The 19553-nt window shown below is 42.8% G+C and overlaps 1 protein-coding gene across 2 annotated transcripts in view; it reads left to right on the plus strand.

Annotated features, from left to right (window-relative positions):
- Positions 1-5065: 5065 nt before the first annotated feature.
- The window catches only part of prox1a (prospero homeobox 1a), a 43413-nt gene continuing 28925 nt past the window's right edge, over positions 5066-19553 (plus strand). For both annotated transcript variants that reach the window (XR_005205882.1, XM_037762507.1), the window contains exons 1-5: positions 5066-5727; positions 9114-9523; positions 9682-10299; positions 10718-11947; positions 18651-18758. Coding sequence is in view for 1 of the 2 variants with exons in the window: in XM_037762507.1 (XP_037618435.1) it covers positions 9179-9523; positions 9682-10299; positions 10718-11947; positions 18651-18758 (2301 nt within the window). In the remaining variant the exon portion in view is untranslated. The remainder of the gene's footprint in view (positions 5728-9113; positions 9524-9681; positions 10300-10717; positions 11948-18650; positions 18759-19553) is intronic.

Here is a 19553-nt window from a genome sequence, read left to right on the forward strand (position 1 = left end):
CTAGATGATCCATCAAGATGTGGCGCCACTAATAGCTACTGAAGTCCAGGAAAAAGAACTTTTCGGTTGAGAAGTTAACTTTTCCCCTCCACACATATCTCAATACTTAGGTTTGTAATGTGTCTTGGCGTGTCGCTCCTCCAAACTCACCCAAACTTCCTCCGCATTTGTCATTATTTAACTATTTAGATTTTCTGACTAACCCTTTGCAGCAGAAAATAGTCCTGTAACAATCCTTGAGAGATGTAGCGCTGACGTCACTGGTGCTACGTGCGTGTCTTCTTCAGTCTATGGTTGAAACAGAAAAGTGGAACTGGACTAAAACTGTTCAAGACTTGCAAGATAAAACTGAACCTGTGGTAAAGGACTGAGAGACATTGTCTCGTGTGTCTGATTTAGTCACTTGTCATGTTAAAATGCTCCATGGAGGGCTGATTCTTAGTCGACTAACACTCATAGGTTCTTGTCGATGAATCGATATTGAATATTTTCTGGTTTCTTTCCTCCTCTATGACAGTAAACTGAATATCTTTAGACAAAACAAGACATTTGAGGACATCATCTTGGGCTTTGGGAAACACTGATCGTCATTTTTCACCATTTTCTGACATTTTATAGACCAAACAACTAATCGAGAAAATAATGAAAATCAATGAAAATAATTGCCCTATTTATTTTACTAAATTACTACAGCCTGACAAACATGGAAAATGCTAATACTGATAATTGAGAATGGGCCTTTTTTTTCTTTCTTTTTACAAAACAGACATTATTGAAATTAAAAGTTATGTATGATGTACTGAGGGGACATTTTACAGTTGAAAAACACACTTCCGTGTCCGCTTTCTGCTGGACAAACTATGTAACAGTGACACTTAATTAACATATTTTTGGCATTTCTGTACTGGAGTTTCTGACAGAGAAATACACCAGTATCTATTAGGACTGTCCTCGACCCAAAGAAACTCTAAGTCGGCTAACACTCATACGATTATGTTGACTAATCGATGAGTTGATTTAATCGATGGATCTGTTAAACTGAGTTTCTCTACAAAGAATCACACAAAAGCACCACTTTAATCCCGTGTTTACCAGAGATGTGCTCAGAAGTTTCTTAGAAATAACTCACTCGGCATGAAAAAGCATAAAAACGACTAATCGACTAAAGAAATCTACGACCAAATCAACCGATTAGTCAACTAATTGTCAAAGAGGGAGCAGCCCAAACCTTTAAACCCCCTGAAAAAAAGATGAATTCACTTTCTATCTTTTTAAAGAACAGTCTTTAAAAAGTGGTTTTAGGTGAGATTCCCACTGGTGCAACACATGTTGAAGATATATGAGACTATAGTACTGTAAAGGTGTCAAAACGACGTGTAAACAAAGTACTGCAAGACCGCCGAATAAATCACAGAGATAGCCTGGAGAAGGGGCGAATTCAGACTCTTTTTAGGGCTGCTCAAACACACCTAAATTTCATCTCAGCGTCCATAAAAACATAATTTTCAAACCCTCTGAAACCGCCGACACAACCGTCTTTAAGAGGCTGTAGTGGACTCAGTGAAGGACTCAAATAACGCTCCAAAGATAGGCTCAATTTTGGCGCGTCACAGCGATTTTCAAAGGGGTCCCTTGACCTCTGACCTCCAGATCAGTGAATGTAAATGGGTTCTATGGGTACCCACGAGTCTCCCCTTTACAGACATGCCCATTTTATGATAATCACATGCAGTTTTTTTGCATCGCAGCATAAATATTCCATTATATTTTTGTTAACATTTTGAATCGTCACCCGCATTTTGTGTTTTAATGATAAATAAAGACATTTGCACTATAAACTTGATGCAGAAAAGTCAGAAATTGGTGCAAAAAATTCACCAAAATGTAGGAAATGAAGTGTTTGATGCTCACCAGACCCCCCCACTTCATATACCCCCCCCCCCCCCCCCCCCCCCCCCCCCCCCCCCCCCCGATCCTCTTAGAGACAAATCCTACGCCCTTGACTTTAGTAAAGCATACACTAACATTTTATTAGTTCTTCCTTCTATTTGCATCATGCACACCGTTAAATACCGACATTGATTCCTTGAAAAGTAGATAGATGGATTATTCAACCCCTTGGGGAAATTCAGGTGTCCAGTAGCTCATTAGCATATAAATACAGATTACTTAAAAGCAAAGCATATGAATAAATAAAATAAAAAGTAGCACATAGTCCTTGGGGGATTAGCCTACTGCACAGTGTCCAGTAGGTAATAGTCATGGGTATCCCATTCAAAAGTATGTGAGAATAATGCTTTCCATTTCAAAGCTACCTCAGGTGTTACTTTATTCCTTCTCTCTTGTGTGAAAACGGTCACTCTGGATCAGACTGTCGGCTAAACGTGAGGCGTATTGTGCTTCTTTTGTTTGGTTTGTCAGTTTGTCTCTTTGGTTAAATCCTGTGATATTAGCAGCAGGAGGTATTTGGGTTGTAAGGTCACTCTGGGATGTCAGCGTTCGGCTGCACTGAGTAAACGGGAGGGACGGTTCGGGGTGACTGGCCACGACCGAAACACACACACACACTTTCTCTCAAACACTTTCTCTCTCTGGCTCTCTCTGTGTGTGTGTGTGACTCTCTCTCCATCACACAAACACTAGTGGGGGTCATCGCCACATCAGGCGAGTAAACACATGCAGGGAGGTCAACCAGTTAAACATTTATTTTCTACTCTTGATTGTGAAAATATTTCCAACACTGAAAGCATTATGAGACACTTTCTTTAGAGGTCTTGGTCAATATGTAGCTGTTAAGTAGCAACACCTCTTATTTTTTTTTGTTTTAAATTTAGGAACTGCCCTTCTACTCCTTTTGGCTTTCTTCTGTAAATGTCCTTTTTTCTGTAGAGTCTAATTTCTCCAGTTTTCAGCAGCAAAGCTGTATGAAAAGCTAAATTGTCCCCTCCTCTTTACAGATAACAGGATTCTTCTCCACATCCATACAGCACCGCCCACTCCTATTTTGGCCTCACAGTCAGGAAACAGTTTGTTTTTTTATCCAAATGCATATTTTCCAGAAGCTCAGGAGCCTTATTGTCTCCTCTAAACATTTTCTCCTCATAGAGGAAATATTCACATTCATTTTAAAGTTACCAAACTACAAAAAATGGCATCACCCAGGGCACCTTTTTCTCAAATAGGTCACATCTTTTACAGCAATAAATACAAGTTTGTGTGTCGCATTGTGAAGTTCACGTCTGCGCCAAATAATTGGCAAAAAGAGGATCATTAGAAAAAAGGCCTGTTTGCCTCTGCATGCGACCTGCCTAAAGCACGGAACACACATCTGTCTCCTCGGGGGGAAATATTCCATTTCATTCCTGTGTTTTTAATATTTATCTTTTCTCTACAAATTAACCCCGCACGGCACGCTGAAGAGGACGCGAAATAAATTGTATAACTTCGTGTAAATGCCGATTATTCCCGTGCGTAATGAAGTTAAGAGGAGAGACGCCGGATAAGTGGCGCTGCTGCCGTGCACAGAGAGGATACACACAGAGATACAGAGAGAGGATCCGATGATATTTCATGATGGAGAATCCATTTTTTGAATGACCTCGTTTGAATACAATGCGTAAAAAAAAATAGTTTCATCTCAATAACTTTGGATTACAAATGCGCTTTATTTATAGTAGGAAATGAGTTTTGTTTTTTATTGCACTGCATACCTCTGCATGCAGCAGGCTGCACAACTCTACACCCAACGAGTCTCATCTAAATCATCTTAAAACCATATTTAAAAATCAAACCAAAAATGTCTTTTCTCGCACATTCCCTCTTTATTTTCTCGGGAAAACATTAAAATACAGAAACATCATTTTCCACCTGTTTTAAACCAGGAGAATTTAACACTCTGTCTTGTTTTAACTGATATTTTTTTAATATTTTACAATTTCTTTCGCTTCATACATTTTTGTAGTGTGATTAACACATGACGCGTCCAAATTCTGTCTTTTATTTTTTTGTTCTACCTGCATGTGTACTCAAAGCGGTGAATCATCAGTGATTCTGGAGGAGGAACGTGCGTAAAGATGCAACAACTTGTATTTAATGAGTGTAATTTAATTTAAAGATCAGGGTGTTTCATAAGAACTGAGACGAAGGAAAGCTGATATTTTCATGCAATAAAACAAAAATCCGGATCTTTAATCCAGCAGCCTGTTTCTCAAAAGGCCTCAGCGTGGAAATATTGTCCTGTGATTGCGTTTTATCCGGTGTCTTCAGAAGGACGGACAGACGGACAGCTCTCTGGATGGAGCTCGAAGCTGAAGTGTCCTTGAGCCAAACATTATCAGCTCCAGGTTGTTGTCTGACCTCTGATCTCCAGAGCAGAGGGGAAGTTTCCCCTGATCACAATTTATGTGTGTCATTTTTCTGCGTTGTGTGGAAAACTTTCTTTGAATGACAAAGGAAGCTCCGCGCAAAGAGGCGCACGGTTGTTTCCAAATAACGCACACGCAGTTAAAAGCTGCATACATTTATTTAGATAGTTTCTGACTTGTATGAGTGAAGAGGAATGAGAAGAAATTCAAAGATTTTATTATAAAACTGCATATAGAGTTGAGTGCATGCACACAATGAAACAAGACATTTTTGGAAAAAAAATTTGAACAAGTTATTTTTTTATTTAACGACACAAATCGGGATGTAAGTACACATGTTAAATTTAGTGCTTTGATTTACTGATTATTTGTATCACAAACTGGTTTACCTCCTTTTAGTTATAAATTAAAATCATGCTTAAACAGAGAAAAATGGACATTTTATGCCCTTGAAGTCTAAATTAAACTCTAAGTTTATTCTAGTGTAAGGCAGGCTTCTCGCTGCCTTAACTCTAAACGTACGTGTTACTGAATTAAACTACTGTAGGGCTCTGTGGGTGAAGCAAAAGCTCCGTCTGTGCAACAGGATCCGCTTTAATGACTCAACTCCAGCGTAGGACAATTGAACACCCATAACTAACATCACTTCTTAACTTCATATCACTCCGCCAATCTTGATGATCACTCACTTTACAAGCAAGTAAGGTGAGTGATGATTATATAGTTCCAGATCTAACTTAAGGAGCAGAATACAATATGTATAAAATAAGTCTTTATAAAAATAAATCTAATGTTACACTACCAAAAGGTTTTTTTGCAGCTTCTCCTCAAAAAGAGAAATGTTGAACCTGACTCTGACTCCAGCTGACTCTTCTCCTCTCTCCTCTCCTCTCTCTGGCTGTGCGCGCTGGTTTTCGGGTGCATCCTTATAAATAAGATCCACCCGGTGCTCCTCGTCCTCTTATTGGTCAGGTGGAGTCGTTACCTCACTCCGTGGGCCGGTGACGCAGCGTCTTCACGTATCCTTCACACGCGCGTCTCTTCTTCTTTCTTATTGAGAGTCTTGCGCAGAGAGTACCGGACGGACCGGGAGACGGTGCGCTCGAGACTAAACACTACCAGCACCGGGAGGAGAGGCGGCGCACTAGAGCAGCCTCTCTCTCTCTCTCTCTCTCTCTCTCTCTCTCTCTCTCAAACGCTTTCTCTCTCTCACGCCCGCGCCCGTGCACGCTCCTCCTCCGTCTCCACTTGGCTTCACGGTAGTAAATGACGGTGTTGTTGATGTGAACGGATCTGTCTCCGGTGTTCGCTCCTTTTCTTCTTCGACGGAGCGACTTGGAGAGAAAAGACGCTCGAGAGAGAAGTAAGTTATTTATTACCACTATTATTATTATGGTCACTCGTGGGCTCTTATATATATATATAGTATGTGTGTAACTTTCCTTCCACTGTTAGAGTCGGTCCATCCTCGGAGACACATCGGGGATCCAGCTGGTTTTAGATTTTTGAACGATTTTCCGAAAGTGTTTCTGCTTCAGATCGACTTTACGCGCGTTAGTGTCGGACTGCTGGTGTTTGTTACCGGCTGTAAGAAGGAGAAATATCTCATTTAAGTTGGTTTCAAAATTAAATCAGCTTTTTTGTTCCCTGTTCGCTGCACTTTGGTCGCCAGTTTGTGGTTATTGCTGAGTTCATATTGGATTTACGCACCTGCCGTTGGATTTTGGATTTAGTGTTTTTTTTCATCGGCTGCTGATTTTAAAGTCCTACTTCTTATTTCTCAAATTAACGCAAACTCTGACAGCGGCTTCCAAATCCAATAAATGTCTTTCAAGAAAAAGCCCTCGCCTTTACGAGACAAAAAGACTATGATAATAGCCCAAAGGCTTTAAAGCTCCTGGCATTTAGGTGCAAAAAAGAAAAAAAGGAACGAGCCATGATTTCTAGAATAAAAGGGGAAAACTCTAGTTACCATATTGAAAAATCAAAAATAGCAGAAAAAGTTTTTTAAAATATTATCAAAATTGATATAATGACATAGAAAGTCATAAAAATGAAAGTAAACTATATGTGGGAAGTGATGGATATTCAAGGTTCATTTTATCGATCTGTCATTTCATCAGAAATAAGTCTTTCTTTTGGCACAGCTCTTCGCCACTTTAATACAACTTTACAGGCTTTATAATAAAAGAATAAACGGCTTGTTTAACATGGACATGTGTATCAGTCAGAGCTGCCGCTGTCGTGTCATTATCGCGGACTAAATTGTCGTTTGGACTACACGACAAAACCATCTCTCTATTTTTTTGCCGTGTGTAAAAGTAGCAGCTTGTGTTTTGTGTCAGACTCTGGACACACAAGTAATGATCCACTTCACACTGAAGCTATCAATAATAACCTCGTCATTTAGCTCCTATTAGAGGTGCACAAGGGAGTAAAAGGTGTGCTAATTATGACCTCCACCAAGTATAAAAAGTTACATTTCCAAAAGCCATTTTGACCTTTTGTTCTATTTTTGTCATTTTAAGATTTGTATAAAATGTTAAAACATCTACATATGAAGTATTCAAGATGGTTAAAGTGAGTTTTAGTTGAGAAATGAATTTAGCAAAGAGCGACCACATTCTTTCTATATGGAAATAAGCCATTTACAGTTATTCATCAGTTACTTCCCATTTCAGTTCTCAATTGAAGAGCAAGTTATTCCTGCTCTTCAAATTGAGATTAAAACTGAAGTTTCTGTTTTGATACATAAACCACACACACACTCTCACATCTCCTTTCAGTGCTCACCTTTAAACGGTTGTTGAACTCGTGATGAAGGCATTTGTGTGTTTTACGGATGCAGACAGTTCTGTTTTTACATTGATGACTGTTTTGACCCTCGATTTGACCCCAGACACAAATTTCAAAAGTTTCCAAGCTCTTTGGACCCCCTAATCTAAACTGTTTGTCTCTCTACCTCCCCTCTCTCTCTGTGTGTGTGTGTGCGTGTAATGCTGAGGAACCAATCATGCAAACAGACAGTGTGTATGCATGTACTGCATGTGTGAGTGTGTGTATCTGGGTCACTGCCGGACGAGTGTCTGAAACTCGGAGTCACATTCGAACTAACCCTTCTCTGCTTGGGAACTATTTCATTTGGTAATGGCTCTGCAGGAACATAACAGTGTCTGCTTTGTCGGCTGTTGTGAGCTTTTTGCAGATGCATCTAAATTGATGTGCTCGATTCAGTCTGTATGTGTGTTTGACGGTCTTTCTTTAATAATCTGAGTCGTGCTGCAGTTCTTGTTTTAATGCATTTTAACAGTAGAATGAAAACAGCTCAACTCCTGTCAACTGTTTGTAGGAAGCAGCTTTAATTTGTGAATTATTTCCATAGACATGACCCTGAAATCACTTGCAAAGCAGATGCAAACATGTAACATGGAAAAACGCTGCCTGTATGCATGTGTGTGAAGGCACAAGTGCAAGCAGATATACACCATTTACCTGTTTTAAAATGGCCAAGGCTCTTTTTTGGTGACCCTTTTTAGGCTGTTAGTTTGTCTACGTCCATTTGATTTGATCCCTAAATTAAAGACCAAAGCAGCGTGTGCAATAAATTCAAACTTTCTGGATTTTTTTTGCAATTATCTCTGTCAAATGAATCCACTTGTAGGTGATAGTTTTGGATTTCCCAACCCTCGGATAGTTTCAACAGAGAAACTTAACCTTTCTGCAATGCTTTCCCCGCCACTATACTACAGGTGAACCGCTCTCCTCTTGCCGTATAATAGATGAGATATATTCACTCGTGACAGAAAAAGAAAGCGAGCTTAGATTGTGCAGTATGTGGAGAACCTGTTAAAACCCCAAAGTGGCAGCATTTATAAGACGTTTCTTGTCAAAATAAAATACCCAAAGTTCAACAACATCACTGCTTTTAGAATTGTTAGATAAGTACTGTTTCATTTCAATTTATGTGAAGAAGTAAAAAAAGAAATGAAACCAACACGCAAAGAAAAATCTGCTTCTTTTTTTTTCTTGAGAGTGGAGTGAAATTCCTCTGACAATGAGAGAGAGTCTGTCGATTGTTCACAGCTCCTCACAAGACGCAGAAATCAAGGTTAGCCCTCAGGGGATGTGGAGGAAATGGGAAGTGATTCTGGTTATTACAGGCAGGTGTTATTTCTCTATGGGAATATCTCCTTGAACTATTTTAAAGAGTGTGTCGTGTTTTTTTTTTTCTCACAGTGGTCCCCTTGGCTTTTGGTCGAGAAATACACTAGGAGTCATTTTGTGAATTTGGTGATGGTTAAAAGTGGCTGCCCCGTTCGCTTTTGCTGGTTGAGTTGTTGTTGTGAGAGATTTTTATATGTGTTAATTAATATCTACTGTTTGATAGTTAAAAAGTTAAAAGATGAGGTTTATTTTGGAAAGAAAACAAGCACATTATCTGCAGTCATCTTTGAAATGTGGAGAATTGATTCTATGACATAGTTATTAAAAGCCACAAAGTCAACTGATTTGAATTAAACTGTTTTTGCGCTATTATAGCTCATAATTCAAACTATATATTCAATATATTTTCTTCTTCTGTAAAGACCAGCTAGAGTTTCAAAATTAAGAGTCATTAAATGTAGCTACCATTGTCAATGATTGGGTTTCTCTCCGACTGAAAAATGATCACTTTCTGTACAATTTTGCCAAATTATAAAGATCTCATTTTATAGGTTAAAATCAGTGTGTTTATTTGTCTTTGTCCAGGTACCTCTTCTCATCCTGCGTGTCTGTGAGGACCCCTGGTCATGTCCGTTTAGCTCCCCTGCGTGATGCCTGATCATGACAGCACCACCCTCCTAACCAGACAGACCAAGCGCCGACGCGTCGACATCGGGGTGAAAAGGACCGTGGCCAGTGCGTTATTCAGCCGCGCCAGGGAGACCCTGCTCGAGAGCATGAACCAATCACACGGCCCCGATCAGGACGGAGACTGCTCGTTGGTCGGCCACGGCCACGCCAACAGCGACGGAGAGAAGTCAAATGTTTTGAGGAAGTTGCTGAAGAGGGCCAACTCGTACGAAGACGCCATAATGCCTTTCCCTGGTGCTACCATCATCTCTCAGCTACTGAAGAATAACATGGGGAAGAACGGAGGGAGCGACTCAGGCTTCCAGGTTCGTTAAGTCCATTCATCAATTAACCAGTTTCAGATTTTATAACCAATGAATAGTTTTAGTCACCAAACAAACAAGCCACTAAATAGTCTTGAAGGCTCATTCAATGATCCATTAAATCATGTTTATTAATTCAGTCCTCCTGTCCTCTATCACAGGGAAGTGGAGCTCTGTCCAGTGGCGGCTCAGAGATCCACGCCGAGGACGCCTGCAGCAACTCGTCCCGCGACCGGGACAGCCCGTCTGACTGCCTGTCTCCTGGGCCTCCTCTTCCTCCTCCACCGTCCTCCTCCTCCTTCGGGCGACCGCTGCCTCCTTCGAGCCTAAACTCCCACGCTCCCCCTCAGCCCCTCTCCCTCTCCACTTTCGACTTGGACAGGCTGTCGGACGAGCACCTTCGTGCCAAGCGTGCCCGCGTGGAAAACATCATCCGCGGCATGAGTCACTCGCCGCTGGTCCGGCCCAACGGTGACCACAACCAAGAGAGCAACCGCGAAAACGAGAACTGCAGCAACAGCAGTAACGACCACCGAAGAGACGGCAGCAGCCGCAACGCCGGCAGCCACAACCACAGCCGGAGCGACGGCCCTTCTTCCCTCCTGAGCTCTCCGGGCTCGCGAGGCGGCGTGGTCGGCGTTGGTGAGGTTTACAGGGAGAATAAGAGAAAGCAGCGTCTGCCACAGCAGCAACACAGCTTCACCCAGCTAGTGTGTTCCAGGCAGGAGCAGAGACAGGAAGAGAGACGACAGCTCAAACTGCAACTGGAGGACATGCAGGTTGGTAGAAGACGTTTGCAGCTAAAATGCACCACAAACACCAGCCGCTCCACCTCTCAAACAGATTGTTCTAGTTTAAAATGGGAGTTGATGACGGTGGATGCCTTAATTTAAGTCTTGAGTTCTCAACTTTTTGAGATTCAAGAGTTTATTTAGCAACACAAGGCACAATGAAAACAACAAGGACCCTGGATTTCAGGAGATAAAAGAAGGCCAACTTTTCAAAGTGGCACAGATTCAAGGAACATGCTATCCTTTTACTTGAATCTGCAGCTAGAGAGGAGTCCACCAAGTGGGTTCCATGTAATCTAAGGCATGCTGTACTAGTTTCACTTCTCCTTTCGTATATTTATGGTAACAGGTGACCTTTAGGTTCAGAAGACTTCGTCTTTAACTTTCTCTATCCTCTGTTGTTCAGAAACAGCTGCGTCAACTCCAGGAGAAGTTCTACCAGATCTACGACTCCGAGACGGAGGAAGAGGAAGAGAACGGCGAGGGCGGAGAGGCCGACCGAGGCGGAGAACGAGAGGAGGACGGAAACTTGTCAGAGGACAGTATTCGCTCTGACGGCCTGGAGGAGAGGCACAGAAACAGAGGTCGGCATAGCAACGACGACCTGTCAGAGCTGGACCCGGGCCTGTTCCTGGACCGGGCACGAGCCCTCCTCCGAGAACAGGCCCTGATAGACGGAGAGATGGAGGAGGACGTGGACGGCAGGGGGGAGGTGGAGAGGAATGTAGAAAGGGCGATGAAGAGGAGAGGAGGTGCAGCAGGAGGAGGAGGAAGGCAGCTAGCAGAGACGCTGAAGCAGGAACTGAACTGTGCCGTGTCGCAGGTCGTCGATACCGTCGTCAAGGGCTTCTCCTCGCCCAAGCAGGCCGTCGGTCACCATCACGGCTGCCACAGCAGCACACCGGCCGCACCTTCCTCTTCCTCCAACTCGTCCTCTTCTTGTCCTCCGCCGTTCGGCCCCCTCCCCTCCCTCACCCCGGACTCGCGCTTCGGCGGCACCCTGGCCCTCAGTATGAACGGCGACGGCAGTCCGACCCCTACCTACCACTCCTCCAACCAGAGGCTGCATTGCTTCGGCGATGTGATCGTCCCGAGCCCGCTGGATTCGTTCGGCGGTTTGAGCGGCAGACTGAGCGGCGTGCCGACACCCCACGACCAAACGGAGGCGCTGCCGCTGGTGGTGCGCAAGAGCGGCGGAGGAGGAGGTGGAGGGGAGAACACTAACCCCTCTCTTCCTCCTCCTCCTCACCACCCCTCCCTCCACCCATCCGCCCTCACGGCCTCGCTCGGGTTCAGCCCTCCGCCCTTTCGCCACCCGTTCCCTCTCCCCCTTATGGGTTACCCCTTTCAGAGCTCCCTTTCACACGGGGGTGGAGCCGGCTACCCTCCAGGGCCCAAGGACCATCATCGGTCCTCTCCCGATTCTATGGACATGACCCGGGAAACTGTCAGCCTCAGAACCAAAATGGCATCCCTCGGAGGGGGCCATCTCAGTCATCACCACCACCACCACCACCACCACAGGCAGAGCTCACCGGGACAACACGGACAAGAGGGTCTGTCCCTGTCCCTCATAAAGTCGGAGTGTGGGGACCTGCAAGACATGGCCGACATATCGCCTTACTCGGGCAGCACCGTATCCTTATCACTAGACCTGTGTGTGTGAGACTGAGCGAACAAGTGTGTTTTCTTGTGCTTTAAACGTTTTAAAAGTTGTTAGTCTTGTTTTAGAATTAAGATGTGTTAAACTCCATAATACATAGTAATTCTTTTTGAGTATCCAGTGCATTAAAAGTGGCAACATTCAGCATAGTCAAAGCTGTTATTATGCACACTAAATTGAATGCAATTGATGGACCCTACGGTGTCACATTGCAGAGCACTAAAGTAATGGAGGCGGCTCACTAGTAGGACGGTAAGAAGACATTTAAAAACTAATTTCAATCTTTCCCCTTGTTGAGTTTAAATTGCAGTTTGATTGACATCTGTCAGTGCATCATTTTCCTCAGTACGGAAGACTGAAACTACACACTACCTGCAAGATAAATATACTTAACATTAGTAGATAATACATGCCATTAGAGCTGAACGATAGAACCTAAAATATACAGTAGGATTACTTTCATTGTCCAGTAATCTGTCGATTATTTTTTGGATTAATCGATTAGTTGTTTGGTCTATAAAATGGTGAAAAATGTTGATCAATGTTTTTCCAAAGCCCAAAGATGACGTCCTCATATGTCTTGTTTTGTCCAAAGATATTCAGTTTACTGTCATAGAGGAGGAAAGAAACCAGAAAATATTCACATTTAAGAAGCTGGAATCAGAGGATTTTTATTTCTTAAAAAAAAAAAATCACTCGAACCGTTGGCGAGTTGACAACTTATCGATTTAATCGTTGCAGCTCTACAGTATATCACCATAAATTCTCACCCCCCTCTTTTTATATATCAGCGCATGATATTCCCGTCCTCATGTTGGGTCATTTGACTTATTTGACCTATAACTAATTAACTCCAGCTCTACATACCATATAGAATAAGCATGTAGTATGAAACTGGGACATATTGGTATTGGTAAGAATTATTTGAAACACTGTGACATAACATAATTATTGTTAGCATTTGGAAAGAGTTTAAATTGGCATTGATTTTTATACTCTGTTCTACAAGAGTCACATTTTGAACGCAGTCAAACACACCGAGACATCTTAGAGGCGGCGGCGGCGGCAGCGGCAGCGGGCAGTCGTCAAAGAAAGTCTTTAATATCAATTAATCTGCATTAATTGGTTCCTGGTCTCTTGTTTCCTCGCTGAGTGGGGGGGGAGATGAAACGGGCCGCGATGGGTCTTGCAAGAGGGGGAAGATTAAACAGGTTGCACGCTGCTCTCTCAAGCTCTTTTAAGTCTTTGCAGCAGGTTGTGGTGTTTAAAAGGTGCTGAGAAAGGCTAGTGAGCTCCCTCTTCAACACACACACACGCGCTGTCTGAGACGCTCTTGTGCTGTTAGGTTCTCTTTCATCGCAAAGACTTTGTACATAAACGCTCAAAGCAAATCATATTTCGCTGTGTGTGTGTGGGTGGGTGGGTGTGAGGTAAGACCTTGTTCATAGGAGCTCAAAGCTAATCGTATTTCAAAGAGCACGGGGAGAGGAACAGGTGAATGCTTGGCCTTATTGATGGAAGCTCTCTAAATGTGTGTGTGGGCACACAGAAGGAGAAGTGTAACATCTAAAACGTCCACGTTGGCTTCCTGTTCACTTTTTAGGTAGTAGTCTCTCTCCCTGTGGTTGTCGACGTCTCCTACTCGCTTTCATTTGTTGGCCTTCGCTCGCAGTTGCCCGGCAGCTGTGTGTGTTTTGCTACCTTTCACAGTGCACACACGCACGCACGCACGCACGCACGCACGCACGCACGCACGCACGCACGCACTCACACACACACACACACACACACACACACACACACACACACACACACACACACACACACACACACACACACACACACACACACTCCCTTTCATGGCGTGTGCATGTGGACAGGTGTTTGCAGGTAGCTGTTTATCTTTTCCAGCCTAACCTTTCATATGGAGAGGGCTTCTCCCGGCCACCACTACGCATGCACACCCTCTTTGGCTCACACTTGCACACAAACAGGCCCCCACGTGCGCGCTTGAAGAACAAAGTGAAAAGAAAAACAAGACTTTGAACCTGACGAATAGGAACTCCTTGCAGCTGCGATGGGGACGCGATCACAGTGTCGTCTTCAAAGCCAATTTAGATGTCGCTTTAATTAAAGACAGAAATATTTGACACGTCTCTTGATCCTGCTGAGCCGTTTCATTCCAAAATGCTTTTTCCATTCATTTGGAAGAAGAAGAAAAAAGTCTTTGAAATTGGACATTAGTATTTCAAAGATATTAACCACCCTTCACCCCTGCCTTTTTTATTTTGTAGGTAAACAAATCTAAAAAAAAAATGGTGTTTTTTATAAGACATTTAATTTTTAATAATCTTCACTTTTATAAGAAATGCATCTTTTTTTTTTTTCTTATGAATTCAGTCGATTTATTAATTAATATTATTATATGATAACGTCTGATACTGCTAGTCCTGAAATGACAGAAAATGAATTGACAAGTTTGATAATCAAACAAAAAGCTTCCACGATGTGAGGATTTGCTGCTTTTCTCTCATTTCTATTGTTGTAAATGGAATATCTTTGATTTTTGTACTGTTGGTCTGAGAAAAGTAATAATTTGCTCAACTTGGTCTCTAGGAGATTGCAACTGACTTTTATTTGATCATTATCTGACATTTTATGGACTTAATTATTACGCCATTAATTGATGAAAAGATGATCAAGTTGCACCCCTGATTTTTATCTTATTTTAAATGCATTTATATGTGTGTCACCATCGCTTATTATATTTTGAATTATATGGAAACTTATTGAAATAATTTATGTTATGACGTACAATTAACAAATAGTTTTACTGCCAACTGATGATAATTTATTATACTACTACATTTATTTTGGTGCTGTCAATTGATTAAAATATTTAATCGCAATTAATCGCAAATTAATCACATTCTTTGTTCAAAATGAACCTTAAAGGGAGATTTGTCAAGTATTTAATCCTCTTATCAACATGGGACTGGGCAAATATGCTGCTTTATGCAAATGTATGTATATATTTATTATTGCAAATCAATTAACGACACAAAACAATGACAGATATTGTCCAGAAACCCTCACAGGTACTGCATTTAGCATAAAACAATATGCTCAAATCATAACAGGCAACAACAGCTGTCAGTGTGTCAGTGTGCTGACTTGACTATGACTTGCCCCAAACTGCATGTGATTATCATAAAGTGGGCATGTCTGTAAAGGGGAGACTCGTGGGTACCCATAGAACCCATTTACATTTACACATCTGGAGGTCAGAGGTCAAGGGACCCCTTTGAAGATGGACATGACAGTTTTTCCTCGCCAAAATTGAGCGCAAGTTTGGAGCGTTATTTAACCTCCTTTACGACAAGCTAGTATGACATGGATGGTACCGATGGATTCTCCAGGGATTCTAGTTTCATATGATATGAGTCTTTACTCTAACTTTAAAACTGAGCCAGCTACAACCTCCGTAAGATCAATTGCGTTAATGCACTTAGTGGCGCAAAAGCAAATTTGCGTTGTTATTATCGCGTTAACTTTGACAGCCATAATTTATTAACCTATTTCTTTCACGATATATTGTATGTTATAGTGTGCAATCCAAACACTCTAAAGCTTTCTTGGCATCAAACATTTCTTAAGTGTAGCTTAAGCTCTTGAGAACATGCCAAACGTCGTTGCTCCCTCAATCAAAACGTGATCCTTTTCAAAAAATGTTTCTGTTTGAACTTCTCTTCGTTCTCACTCCGTCTTTATTCTTATTTTGTCTCTTTCTCTGCCTCTAGTTTAAGCAGCACATCATAGTTTGATTTGCATGGCAGGGATAAAATGGTGACGGCATTGTCGGTGGATTTAAGGCTTCAAGGAAGCCTGGCAGTTAGGTTTAGGTGTTTTGCATCGATCAGAGTTCACCTGAGAGGCCCTCGCACACACACAGTCACACACACACACACACACACACACACTCGCTCAGGTCTGTGGATCATTAATCCTTTGTACAGAGCTGAGCAGATGTCCCCCTTTCATTTATGAATTTATCCCCCCCTCCCGTTCCCCCCCCCTCATTCACACACACACACACACACACACACACACACACACACACACACACACCTGGCAGCAAGGTCAAGTTACAGCTGATACAGTGAGCCCTGCACAAAACACACATTCACAGATGTGCATCAGGATGAACACAACACACACACACACCGATAGGAAAGAAGGAGGAAGAGAAAGAGCTACTATTACACACAAACATCATTATCTTGTTGTCATTATTGCTTCAAACTCTGAGTCATGTTTGTGTGTTTTGGTGTGTGTTTGCTCGTGTTCATGTGCTTGGCAGGGCTGCAGAAAGTGAACACAGTGTATTATGTGGCCTAAACACACAGATAGTGACAGGTTGGTATGAATGTTAACTAGGCGATGGTGTTGTTGTCCGGTGACCTGACGTACCTGCTGCTAAATGAATGATGGATGACAATACGGCTCGCCTCTCGGTCATTGAGGCAAAGTGTTGTTGGTGTCGTTGTCATTTTGTAACAAGTCAGATCACTTTTCAACCCTGTCTCTTACAAAATGACGTTCCCATACAACTAAACTGCATCCTCAATTACGTTTGGAGGGAAATGTGTTTTCTCCAGGATTACGGTGCCGTTTTAAACAGTTATAAACACGTGATTAACGTTGTACATTGAAACAAGACGAAACAAAAAATGCACTACTGAGTTAGGTTTAGGCCACAAAACTACTGAGTTAGGTTTAGTTAAAAAACATCATGGTTTGGCTTTAAAGGACTACGACATCAAAACAAAAATGCAACACAACTACTGAGTTAGGTTTAGTAAAAAATAGTGCTGTCAAAGTTAACGAGATAATAACGCATTAATGCAACGCCATTCATTTCTTTAACGCAATCAGTCTTTCGGAGGTTGTAGCAGTCTCAACTATAAAGCTAGAATCCATCGGTACCAACCATGACATACTAGCTTGTTGCAAAGGAGGTTAAATAACGCTCCAAACTTACGCTAAAGTTTGGCGAGGAAAAAACTGGCTTTTTCAAAGGGGTTCCTTGACCTCTGACCTCCAGATCAGTGAATGTAAATGGGTTCTATGGGTACCCACGAGTCTGCCCTTTACAGACATGCCCACTTTATGATAATCACATGCAGTTTGGGGCAAGTCATAGTCAAGTCAGCACACTGACACACTGACAGCTGTTGTTGCCTGTTGGGCTGCAGTTTGACATGTTATGATTTTATGCTAAATGCAGTACCTGTGAGGGTTTCTGGACAATATATGTCATTGTTTTGTGTTGTTAATTGATTTACAATAATACATATATACATACATTTGCATAAAGCAGCATATTTGCCCACTCCCATGTTGATAAGAGTATTAAATACTTGACAAATCGATTAATTGAATCTAATGGGAACGTCATTTTAAGGAGACAGGACTGAAATTTTGTGTCGTGATCAGATATAATCTTGGTTAAAGTTTCCTTTGCGTCAGCACATTTGTGTTTTAGGACAACAGTGAAAAAAACGTCACAACTGGTAACTGGCAGACCACACCCCCGTCCCTTCAGCTAATAGTGATAATAGGCACAGCTGCACTTTCTTCAATATCCTTGTCTCTGTGTATATACATAATATAAAACAATTATAGTGAAGAAAATGCCACTTCCTGTCCTGAAACTGCTCCTTCTCTCTTCTTCTTTATCCACTTCTGTTCTCTCCCTCTTTTCCCGATTGCTGATGCTCCTCTCTCCCTCTCTCCCTGCTCCTCTCTCCAGCCATATAGGGCCCTTGGGGTTTCTGTATGTGGATGTGTGTGTGTGTTTGTCTCTGTGCTAATTGACCTTGCAGGGGGTTCCATTGATTGCCTCATCTTCTCTGATAGATTATAGGGCTGTTAATGTGGTGGGGAAATGGCAGCGTGGTGGGGCACAGCTGTTGTCACACACACACACATACACACCGTCACACACACACACACACACACACTCTGCGCCCCTGCAGCCAGGGCCTCCACAATTATTATTTTCCTTGTTGAGACAGTGGGATAGACTCCGGGGCTGCAAAGGCGGCGAGATGCAGGAGTGAATGTGGGATTTGATCCAAAGCCAGCAGGTGCTCGTGTTTGCTTTTGCTTTGGGTTGTTTCTCTTATTGTATTTCTGAATTTTCTGTGGTTGTGATTAACAGTAGCGTCGGCAAACACTCCACTTTTACTGGAGTGGTCACTCCTCGCTGTCCCTCCATCTCTGGCACTAATCACTCTGTGGTTACTGAAATCTTCTCAGCACACTGCCACTCTCACGTTTGCACCGGCCACTGCTTTTTAATAATTCATGAATAAAAAAGGGGAAGTGAGCATAGTTTTTGTAGTTCTCTATCCACCCATAAAGGCACTCCCATTGGTTCTTTGTGGAGCCCATGCAACGATAAGTTCTGTCTCAACTCAATGACAGAGGGACGTATTTAGGTTGTAAGATTTGCAGCCCTGTCTTCTACAGATTACGTTCACATACAACCAAACTGCATTCTATTTAGGGAAACGTATTTTGTCGTGTTTGTTTTTGCCGTATCACAGATCTGTCTGTATTAGGGTTTCAGTGAAACAACTGCCTGTTGGCTCCTTAACTTGTTATGATTCAGATTCAGGAGGGCTTGTCTCCCAACCACCTGAAGAAGGCCAAGCTGATGTTCTTCTACACCCGCTACCCATCCTCCAACATGCTCAAAATTTTCTTCTCAGACGTCAAGGTAAGACCGTGCCCCGTCTTTCTCTTCTGTCTAGTGTTTCTCTCCTATTTATTCTCTCGTATGACCCTCTTATCAGCGTTCTCTCCTAGTTCGACTTTATTCAAGTTTCTCCTCTGTGTCTTGTTTTCATCTAACTTTATTGGTCTTTTTGTTTCCATCCTGAATAATTATTTCCCCAGAGATTGTAGGAGGTAAAGATGATTTTTACCAGTGTAGTGACCGACTGGATGGAGCAAGCGACCGTCTGGGTCGAGAATAGCTACCGACTGTGTCTAGCTAGCAAAGCGACCGACTGGGTCGATGATAGCGACCGACTGGGTCGAATAGAAGAACTGACTGAGTCGAATATAGCGACCAACTGGGTCTAGCTAGTATAGTGACCGACTGGGTCTAGCTCGCATGGCGACCGACTGGGTCGAATGTAGCGACCGACTGGATCGAATATAACGACCGACTGGATCGAATGTAGCGACCGACTGGATCGAATATAGCGACCGACTGGGTCGAATGTAGCGACCGACTGGATCGAATGTAGCGACTGACTGGATCGAATGTAGCGACCGACTGGATCGAACGTAGCGACCGACTGGATCGAACGTAGCGACCGACTGGATTGAATGTAGCGACCGACTGGATCGAACGTAGCGACCGACTGGGTCGAACGTAGCGACCGACTGGGTCGAATGTAGCGACGACTGAGTCGAATGTAGCGACCGACTGGGTCGAATGTAGCGACCGACTGGGACGAGAATAGCGACCGACTGGGTCGAATGTAGCGACCGACTGGGTCGAGAA

The sequence above is a fragment of the Sebastes umbrosus genome, chromosome 24 (assembly GCF_015220745.1).
Source record: "Sebastes umbrosus isolate fSebUmb1 chromosome 24, fSebUmb1.pri, whole genome shotgun sequence".
In the NCBI taxonomy this organism is placed as follows: Eukaryota; Metazoa; Chordata; class Actinopteri; order Perciformes; family Sebastidae; genus Sebastes; species Sebastes umbrosus.